Consider the following 12070-nt stretch of genomic DNA (forward strand, 5'->3'; position numbering starts at 1 on the left):
ACGATCAAATGACCTCGATGACAATCACGCACTGCACTCATGTTCAAACTACCTCGAACAAATACCACGAAAATTTGTATGTCACAAAAAATAGTTTGTACATTTCATTTTAATTTATTCGAATGCGGGTTAAACAATCTCTGCTCCTACTTAACGCTCAGCAATAAGGAAAGTGGGAAGACTGGTTTGCTCGTTGTCAACATAATGTGACCGGTAGGGATGTGTTGCTTGGTGTCTTTTGCGGCATGCTTCTATTAAAAGGGCAAAGGTCTTACAAAATACGCACTACGCACTTCATTCACGCAACACACCACATACATGGCTTTTGATGGGACGTTTAATAAAAAAATGCACAATCTCAACAACATACACTTTTCTCGACATGACACTGCACTCGTTCATACCGCATGGCAACACATAACATACAAGTGGTGCCATCCACAAATACATTAAAAGTTAAACACTGTAAACAAAATATATGAATAAAGTGGACATTCATGAACATATCGATTTTGAAAAAAAAAATGTGCGTATGTTACCATATAATGCATGAAATTACTCGATTTAAGAAGGATTTGTTTTATCCTGAATAACTTAGAACATCAATATAATTATAAAATAACGTTTTCACACATATATCTATTCTCGTTTGTGGTAGATCACACTATGCACTGAAATCTGTCCTCTTGCCATATATAACTCTAGTGGTATACCGACATTTCTCGTGACAATATATTTGATTATTCATATCTCTGTAATTCGCTGTGTGTCTGATATGTATGTTGATTTTGATTTTACATGGTTGATCAGAATTTAAAATTATTCATGCATTTTGGTATTAAGATTCAAATTTCTGATAATTAAAACTCTTAAATCAATGCATTCAATTGTTATAATATGATGATATCGTAATTAGAAATAAAGGTAGATAGTAATAACCTTCACAGGGATGGATATAACGACAGTGATAGTAACCCTTAGATTATTGAGAAATTATTCTTTGATTAATAAGCAAGTTTCACAATTGACAATAGATATTTAAATATACACATATTTTTCAATGCTGTGTATTTGATGTTGAATATTTTAATATCTATATTATTGTATTACCTGTGTTCAATCAAAATAAACCCTATGATATATAAATCATTGTAATATTGTTTATATTTTACATATATCTTCAATGCTGTTTTTTGTGAAGGAAACATTTTATAAAAAAAAGTTAAATGTCACTGTTATAACGCATTCCTTATTCCTTAATAATCAAAGGTGTTAATTGCAGGTGAGTAAAGAAACAATAGGTAGTTATTACAGGTAAGTATCTAACAATAGTTAATTATACAAGTGATTATTCAAATCATTAGCATCAGAGCGTCAGATTTAGCGTCACGGCTATCAGTCTATATACATACATCTACTGGGCGGTGTCTTGATTGTCAGTTATAGTCTCCTAACCTTATCGATATATAGCGCATTAACGAGACTAATAATTCAGTATCTATAATCAACACCTCGGAGCAGTGTGTGTCACTAAGAACAAAGTCTTAAGGAATATTGTTGTCACTTAGAACAAAGTCATATAGGAAATATGGAGCATTTTATAGCAGTAATGTTATAATCTTAATACTTTTCGGAGTTACAAAATAGTGAACTGGACATTATTTCAAGGAAATAAGTATGACACAAGATATTTCATGATGCCATCCTCCGGTATTTCGTTATGCTGAATTGATGAGCTTTGATATAATCATGTTGCAAAAATAACTTAAAATGCACCAAGAGAGAAGTCATCGACGCTAACAGTACTGCCAATGTGATTGGATTAAGAAATTCCATTTTTATTACATCAAATGCTTTTTCGTTACATATTTTCAACTATGCATTCCCTGTGTGTAATCGTGACTTTATTAACACTTTATGTGACTTCCATACTCTGTGATAAGCCACCATTTGCTCGTTTAACGGATCCTCCGACGAGGAGAAGTTTATGGCGACATGGCTACCCAACACCACCCGACCATAACGATGGAGCTCCATGCTCAAACAGAACGGTATGTATGAAACGATAATACAAATAATATAAATAATGAAAGTCCGACTCTTTTGAAGGTTGAGTGGCTTTGCGGAAAATAATAATATATACTTAACATATAATGAAAATTCGAAATTTGTAATTTTCATATCAATAAAAGTGTATTTTTCAATGGATTCTCTCTCGTTTTCCTCCCTTTTTTTCATAACCTGGGTATGGTGCACATATGTTTCAGTCACATTCAAGTATGTATATATTTGATGCTTCACTCGGTTTTTAAAAAAGTGATTATGAAATAGACGATTTTAGTACAGCTGATCCAAATAAAAAATAAAGCAAGCAAGATATTAAATATTAATGTTCAGATTGAATGATAACGTACTTTTTATCTTCAACTCGATGGTTTCTACGATTGCGGTGATGATGTTGAAGATACAATATGTTTCTCATTTATGATCTCTCTTTGCATTAAACACATATAACAATTGTTTTATAATATCGCTATCTACGCTTTAATGTACTAGGAATTCAAGTTTTATCAAAGATAATGTACTAAGAATTCAAGTTTTATCAAAGATAATGTACTAGGAATTCAAGTTTTATCAAAGATAATGTACTAGGAATTCAAGTTTTATCAAAGATAATGTACTAGGAATTCAAGTTTTATCAAAGATAATGTACTAGGAATTCAAGTTTTATCAAAGACGTTTATACAGTAAAGTTCATTATAGTTTATTCGTTTTCAAATCGGATCATAATTTAAGGATTTTCGGTGAAATAAAATTTTATCTGATTGATTCATATTAAACGTACGTTTAAAATGAGTGTGACAGTTTTCCAGTCCGTGTCGTTTGTTATCTGTTTCTCATAAAAATTATTGTCTAATAAATAACACATGACCACCAGAACCACTAATGGATAATGCATACAGATAAAAGTTTAACTTGTCGTTTATTATCGTAACATTACCTCTGTCTGTCAAGCAGAGTTATACAGTCGCTAGCATAATCTGGAAATAATGATGTGTCAGTAAAATAAAAACACCCCGGTGACCAGAGACAGATCAAATATTGTGCAAGTGTAAAAAGTGCATAATTACTAAAAGGGAAATTTCATTTTCTATTTATCATGATATCAATATAAAATCATATGTCGGCTATTCAGCATTTAGGACTTTTTACTTCTTTTAATAATACTTGTAATGTCATATTGTTCTAATCAACTTATATATCAGGGGAATGAATTACAATACGGCTGGTATGCCCGTTGTCAGTATAATGTGATCGGATGAAGTGTGCCGAGACACCATTTTCTTTAACAAGTGGTAGTTTCTATTCTTGCTTAGAGCTCAGCTTAAAGTGGGGCGACTGATTCGCCCGTTGTCGGTATAATGTGACCTGGTGGGGTGTGTTGGTTGGTGTCTTCGGTGGCATGCTTCAGTGATATAGCACTATAAAAAGGGCAACAGTTCCACTATACAAGAAGACACAACATGAATATACCGCAGTCTCCCAAAACACGCACCACCCACTTGATACGCGCTACACACCTCATACACGGGAGGTCTTCCTTACATGACCCTTGCTGTTAATAGGACGTTATTTAACAAACAAATAAACAAAAGTAACAATTTAATCAAGCCACGATATTTCAAATATCATAATTTACCCTGTAATTGTCGCATTTATTGATATCACAGAAGAAAAAAAAACTCGCATTACGTAAATAATAATAACACTAAAAATGCAAATCATTCCGCCTTATATCAAACTTTAGAATTAACCCTGCGTTTGTCGTCGGAAAAATTCTTCTTATTAGAGTATTCATTGATTCTCAATGTGACATAACAATCCCTTTATTGCGTGTTTCACTCTGTCACCAATCCATCACTGTGTAGTTTATGAATCCGTAAATGTATCAATTATATCTAAATTGATCAACCTTTCTCGGGCGATTTCTCATTTTTCAATATTTTACATAAAATGCTAAACTAGTCTATCAGGAAATCGTGATTTTGTCATAAATTGTTTAATGATATTTGATTGGTTTTCCCCGATGTGTTTACGTATCTAAATATACACAAGTGAAATACATAATCAACATGTATAACGTGCTATACATTCTAATTGGAAACCTCTCACATGAACAAAATATAGTTTTATACAGGAAAACTCAGACCTGAACCAATAGATTTATCCAACCCAGCACATTTATACAATGTCCTGAGAGTGGTATGACACGACGTATAATGGTAGAAATGCCTATATCACGCTATTTAAATATCAATATGATTTACAGATATATCAGTGCAATTCGTAAGATTCAGCTTTACAGTTCGCGGTCGTTGGATAGACTGAAAACAAGTAAGATACATTGGTTCTTCATATAAACAAAATACATGGTGAAAATGAAATATGTCTATCATGTGTTAATATAAAACAATCATATTGTCAGCCTTGAACAATGATAACGTGGAATGTACCAAGGCCATACATCGTCTATATAATTAGTCATCAAACTGGCGTCCTTATAATAACCAATTCCGAACTGCTCAATTTGAAATTTCGTTGATGCATACTAAGTAGTATAATTAGATGTAGTTAACATGTATCTCTTTTGATTGTAACGTAATGGTATCATCACATATCCAGAAAGCTTAATTTGTACTAACTGTGTAACAATATCATTACACAAACCTTCTACTTTCCCACCTGATGAAAATGAAATATGTCTATCATGTGTTTATATAAAACAATCATATTGTCAGCCTTGAACAATGATAACGTGGAATGTACCAAGGCCATACATCGTCTATATAACTAGTCATAAAACTGGCGTCCTTATAAATACGTACATAAATTGACCTTACCTGACCACTGTTGTCCGCGTTTGACCTGCCGCGTTGTGGTTTATTTATATTTCAACACCCGCCCCTACTTAACGTCGGTATAGTGTACATGTATGTACCAGTGATGCGTTTGTGTGCCCATAACGCGGAGACACACTCCAATGTTAAATCATTTTGTTAGACTAATAACACAAAAATCATTTAAAGTCGATTAATGTTGTCAAACAGCTCTTAGCATTAATTAGCACTACGGAGGAGGACACTGTAAGTTGCATTTTGTGATGACCTACATTCGTTATATTAAAATGTCAGATTTTAGGAGCGTATGGGAAGTTTTTTCATTTGTCATTAGTAGATTTTTCACGGCTTCGGTCCTTTAGGATTTGTTAAATGTACCATCGTAATAGAAAACTGTCACCTCGTATTAGTAATCAGTTGTCACTACTTAAGCGACAGTAGTGTCCGTTCAAGAAATTTATAAAGCTGTTCCAATTTAATAATTTCGTTTTATCTTAATTTTGAATCAATTTATCACACTATTGCACGGGAACCAGTGACTAAGACTAAAATACTCTATATGAATTATAGCCTAACATGACATTCTATGACACCAGTTTTGTAGTGTATGAACCATCACGATATTGCATATAATGAAGAATACATAATGGCAAGGCGTCAAAGTATAAAGTATAGAAAACAACAATAATCAATGTATTTACTGTATTTAAAACTTCAATGTATAACCAAAAAGCATCAATTATGCACGAGGAGTATGCACAAGTATCTGTTGTTTGGCGCTGCACTGGTATGACCTTGGACCACTATACCCTCAGTGTTTCGTTTCAGGTGAACACAATTATCTTAATTGAACATTCAAAAATACAAAATGAGAGGATAAACTTATAATGAACTATTACAACAGTCTGTAAATAAGATCAACATATCATTATTCTCATTTCCTAACGGTATGGGCATTTATGTATTATGTTATTTCAGAAAATATTTGAATTACATATTCAACACGTGCTCAAATCAGCGTAGTTATCGTCAGTGCGTCGAAGTGTTTTACTTATGATGTTTGAACGATGTTAGTTAAATTTAACTGTGTTGACCTTTACCAGTTTACCCTGTTTTCATACAACAAACTTAACACATAAATTGATGTAGATGTAACTATCACCTTCTCGGCTTGATAAAACATAAAGAACGTTAATCTGTGCTGCACATGTCATATCTAGTATAATTTATTCAAGAATTACCTCAAATGAATGAATTTTCCACTCATAAATTAAAACTGTCAATTTCATGTTTATGTAACACTGCTGTTTAATTATGTTTAGCCTTCGTCACTGCCTGTCCCGATTTATTGTATAGAAAGGAAACTAATTATCATCGTAATGGATAACCGTGTTAGGTATTCATAGTCTTATCACCAATCAATACACAACTAAAACAATACCTGCTGACGTAAACAACTTAGTGAGTTTTAGGTATACATATTTTTAATATTAAAAATAAATATCATCATAGCGATCGATACTCAATGTAGACCATTCCATATCACTTTAACAAATAAAGGAAATTTAAAGGTATACATACTTTTGCATTAATACCGAAAATAGCTTAAGTAATCATGATGAACATTTTGTCATGATAAACAATGATAACATTTTAAAACATTGTCCCGGATTTCATTAGATGTATTCGAGTGTTTTAACCTTTCGTGCATATTTCTTACTAGTACGAAATTTTCATTGGGAATAAGAGGTATGTTTGCTCAAAATCTCACTGTTATATTAAAATGTGAATGATCATAGTCCCACCCTGAAACAGTTTATCATTACTCAGATATACTCTAAATAAACTGTGATATTTGATGTCCTACGTGTCATTACTCAGATATACTCTAAATAAACTGTGATATTTGATGTCCTACATGTCATTACTCAGATATACTCTAAATAAACTGTGATATTTGATGTCCTACATGTCATTACTCAGATATACTCTAAATAAACTGTGATATTTGATGTCCTACATGTCATTACTCAGATATACTCTAAATAAACTGCGATATTTGATGTCCTATTTGTCATTACTCAGATATACTCTAAATAAACTGTAATATTTGATGTCCTACATGTCATTACTCAGATGTACTATAAATAAACTGCGATATTTGATGTCCTACGTGTCATTACTCAGATATACTCTAAATAAACTGCGATATTTGATGTCCTACGTGTCATTACTCAGATATACTCTAAATAAACTGCGATATTTGATGTCCTACGTGTCATTACTCAGATATACTCTAAATAAACTGCGATATTTGATGTCCTACGTGTCATTACTCAGATATACTCTTACTTAACTGCGATATTTGATGTCCTACTTGTTATTACTCAGATATACTCTAAATAAACTGCGATATTTGATGTCCTACGTGTCATTATTCAGATGTACTCTATATTAACTGCGATATTTGATATCCTACGTATTATTACTCGAATGTAGTCTAAATAAACTGCGATATTTGATGTCTTACGTAGCACTTCTTCGATGTACTCTAAATAAACTGCGATATTTGATGCCCTATGTATCATTACTTACATATACTCTAAATAAACTGCGATATTTGATGTCCTACGTATCATTACTTCGATGCACTCTAAATAAAATGCGATATTTAATGTCCTACGTATTATAACTCAGACATACTCTAAATAAACTGCGATATTTGATATCCTACGTATCATTATTCAGATGTACTCTAAATAAACTGTGATATTTGATATCCTACGTATTATTACTCAGACAAACTCTAAATAAACTGCTATAATTGATGTCCTACGTATTATTACTCGGATGTAGTCTAAATAAACTGCGATATTTGATGTCCTACGTATTATTACTCGGATGTAGTCTAAATAAACTGCGATATTTGATGTCCTACGTATTATTACTCGAATAAAGTCTATATAAACTACGATATTTGATGTCCTACGTATCATTATTCAGATGTTCTCTGAATAAACTGCGATGTTTGATGTAATACGTATTATTACTCAGATGTTCTCTAAAAGACTGCGATATCATTGTGTTATATTACCATATCATAAACATCTGACCAAATTAACCCTCAAAATTCAATCGACAATTTATTTTTTTTCAGAAATCCAAATCCTTATGCCGTTGTATAACCCGAACGTAATCGACATATGTAATGGCGGCATCTTCTTTTGTCTTACTGGGCTGATAATCAAATTATGAAACCAATGAAAAATTTATAAGGAATAATGCGATGATATGTTTTCTTTTCTTTTCCAGAATCCCGATTTCTCGAATTGTTTGGTGTGCGGGGAAGGTTCACAGACAGGGAGCTTTATTGTTAAACAGTTCGTCAAAGGTCAACCGATCGATATCGAAGTTACACGGTCACTAAATCATAAAGGCCATTTCGAGTTTAGTGTATGTGAATCCGCTGATGACGTCACCGAGGAATGTTTCAGTTATAATATTCTGGATGTACTCGATACCAAAACGATAACCACTGACGCCGAGGAGATCGATCACGTGACACTTGCTCCATCCACGTCCACCTGTATACACTGTGTTTTACGCTGGCGTTTTACTTCAGGTCAGTATAGTAAACATTATTACAATGATTACCTCAATCTTGATTTAAATGTTTTTTTAGAATATAAAGGAATGCTTTTTGCTTTACCTTTGGTTTTTATTTAACCTGGCCCGAAGGACCGGTGAGCTTATGTCATGGCGCGGCGTCCGTCGTCCGTCCGTCCGTCCGTCCGTCCGTCCGTCCGTCCGTCCGTCCGTCAACATTTCCTTTAAATCGCTACTAGTCATAGAGTTCTGCATGGATTGTAACCAAATTTGGCCACAAACATCCTTGGGGGAGGGGGAAACAGAACTTGTATAAATTTTGGCTCTGTCCCCCCCGGGGCAGGAGGGGCGGGGCCCAATAGGGGAAATAGAGGTAAATCCTATAAATCGCTACTTGTCCTAGAGTTCTGCATGGATTGTAACCAAATTGGACCAAAAACATCCTTGGGGGAGGGGGAACAGAACTTGTATAAATTTTGGCTCTGGTCCCCCGGGGGCAGGAGGGGCGGGGCCCAATAGGGGTGATAGAGGTAAATCCTTTAAATCGCTACTTGTCCTAGAGTTCTGAATGGAATGTAACTAAATTTGGCCACAAACATCCTTGGGGGAAGGGGAACAGAACTTGTATAAATTTTGGCTCTGACCCCCCGGGGGCAGGAGGGGCGGGGCCCAATAGGGGTAATAGAGGTAAATCCTTTAAATCGCTACTTGTCATAGAGTTCTGCATGGAATTGTAACCAAATTTGGCCACAAACATCCTTGGGGGAAGGGGAACAGAACTTGTATAAATTTTGGCTCTGGTCCCCCGGGGGCAGGAGGGGCGGGGCCCAATAGGGGAAATAGAGGTAAATCCTTTAAATCGCTACTAGTCATAGAGTTCTACATGAATTGTAACCAAATTTTGCTACAAACATCCTTGGGGGAAGGGGAACAGAACTTGTATAAATTTTGGCTCTGGTCCCCCGGGGGCAGGAGGGGCGGGGCCCAATAGGGGACATAGAGGTAAATCCTTTAAATCGCTACTAGTCATAGAGTTCTGAATGGAATGTAACAAAATTTGGCCACAAACATCCTTGGGAAAAGGGGAACAGAACTTGTATAAATTTTGGCTCTGACCCCAGGGGGCAGGAGGGGCGGGGCCCAATAGGGGAAATAGATGTAAATCCTTTAAATCGCTACTAGTCATAGAGTTCTGAATGGAATGTAACCAAATTTGGCCACAAACATCCTTGGGGGAGGGGGAACAGACCTTGTATAAATTTTGGCTCTGACCCCCTGGGGGCGGGAGGGGCAGGGCCTAATAGGGGAAATAGAGGTAAATCCTTTAAATCGCTACTAGTCATAGAGTTCTGAATGGAATGTAACTAAATTTGGCCACAAACATCCTTAGGGGAAGGGGAACATAACTTGTATAAATTTTGGCTCTGGTCCCCCAGGGGCAGGAGGGGAGGGGCCCAATAGGGGAAATAAAAGTAAATCCTTTAAATCGCTACTTGTAATAGAGTTCTACATGAATTGTAACCAAATTCTGCCACAAACATCCTTGGGGGAAGGGGAACAGAACTTGTATAAATTTTGGCTCTGGTCCCCCGGGGGCAGGAGGGGCGGGGCCCAATAGGGGAAATAGAGGTAAATCCTTTAAATCGCTACTAGTCATAGAGTTCTACATGAATTGTAACCAAATTTTGCTACAAACATCCTTGGGGGAAGGGGACCAGAACTTGTATAAATTTTGACTCTGGTCCCCCGGGGGCAGGAGGGGCGGGGGCCCAATAGGGGTAATAGAGGTAAATCCTTTAAATCGCTACTAGTCATAGAGTTCTGAATGGAATGTAACAAAATTTGGCCACAAACATCCTTGGGAAAAGGGGAACAGAACTTGTATAAATTTTGGCTCTGACCCCAGGGGGCAGGAGGGGCGGGGCCCAATAGGGGAAATAGATGTAAATCCTTTAAATCGCTACTAGTCATAGAGTTCTGAATGGAATGTAACCAAATTTGGCCACAAACATCCTTAGGGGAAGGGGAACATAACTTGTATAAATTTTGGCTCTGGTCCCCCAGGGGCAGGAGGGGAGGGGCCCAATAGGGGAAATAAAAGTAAATCCTTTAAATCGCTACTTGTAATAGAGTTCTACATGAATTGTAACCAAATTCTGCCACAAACATCCTTGGGGAAGGGGAACAGAACTTGTATAAATTTTGGCTCTGGTCCCCAGGGGGCAGGAGGGGTGGGGCCCAATAGGGGATTTAGAGGTTAATATTAAAATTCCTTCAGAAAAGAAACAATGAACCTGTATTCAGAACATTACTTGGCATTACAAACCAGGTGAGCGATACAGGCCCTCTGGGCCTCTTGTTATTTAATTCTACCAGGTTAGTAGAACATCATATTGACCTCAAAACGATTCAAAATCGATGCATGAGTTATAATACACAATTAATGTAAAAGCCTGAATGATGTATACTGATTTGGTACATTAGGTTTTGTGTTCATTCTCTGCTATTATTGATTCTACCAGGTTAGTAATATAAGACTCTTTCATATGTGGATATGAAGGATAGGGATATTCTACCCGAGGGTCACAAAATGTAGTAAAACCCGAGGCTTGCCGAGGGTTTTGCAACATTTTGTGATCCCGAGGGTAGAATATCCCTATCCTTCATATCCACTTATGAAAGAGTATTTTTCTTTCATACCACGACGTTTTACTGCAATTTTACAACTATAATATCCCGCCATTTTGAAATAAATTCGAAGAAATCCACGACTGGAAGTCAATTTCCATACATGAAAAATTACGTGATATTTTCAACACAAATTCCGTTGCTTGCATCTTTTATAGTAAAACCAGTCAATTTTGTGAAAAAAATGTTAAAATTTTACCGAGGAAATAGAGATTTTGTTGACGCCGTGACGTCACGAGGCTTTATTGCATGGGTAGCCATGCAATACAGCCTCAGGCGGCATGAGTGTATTGCCCTAGACCAGCCAGTATTACACGTGTAGGTATGAAAGAAAACATCGTATTAACCTCCAAAAAGGTTCAAAATCGATAAAAGAGTCATAATACACAATTAATGCACAAGTCTGAATGGATTGATATACAAAAAAATAACTATCGCTGTATGCAGCAAAGGTATAGTATAGAAAAAAAGTCGTTTTACCGATTTACTCGACAAAAAACATTACGAGCGTTTTTAGGTAAATCCCAGATAGCATTTAAATATTTGACTCTAAATTTATTTGACTTTTAATTTATATTTAAATATCGGCACATTCGCAGTATAAAATGTTTATCAAATTAATTAAAATTGATTCAATGGTACTGAAAATAACTATCATTATTGATTTTATATTACACACTATACATCACCTATATGAACCTAGATGTCAGTGATAGAGGTTTGGTTCGGAGACCGCCTACCTGGCATTTTAAGTACCGCCCCACCCTTTTAACATTATGTTTTCGTTAAAAAAGATTGATTATCACTGTATGCAACAAAGGTTTATTATAGACAAAAAGTCGTTTTACCGATTTACTCGACAAAAAACATTACGAGCG

General features: G+C 35.5%; 1 protein-coding gene across 1 annotated transcript in view; it reads left to right on the top strand.

Annotated features, from left to right (window-relative positions):
- The first annotated feature begins 1877 nt into the window (after window positions 1-1877).
- LOC138306636 (serine-rich adhesin for platelets-like) overlaps window positions 1878-12070 on the top strand; it is a 39791-nt gene continuing 29598 nt past the window's right edge. The window contains exons 1-2 of the mRNA XM_069247077.1: window positions 1878-2051; window positions 8211-8520. Coding sequence (XP_069103178.1) covers window positions 1878-2051; window positions 8211-8520 — 484 coding nt within the window. The remainder of the gene's footprint in view (window positions 2052-8210; window positions 8521-12070) is intronic.

The sequence above is a fragment of the Argopecten irradians genome, chromosome 13 (genome assembly GCF_041381155.1).
Source record: "Argopecten irradians isolate NY chromosome 13, Ai_NY, whole genome shotgun sequence".
In the NCBI taxonomy this organism is placed as follows: domain Eukaryota; kingdom Metazoa; phylum Mollusca; class Bivalvia; order Pectinida; family Pectinidae; genus Argopecten; species Argopecten irradians.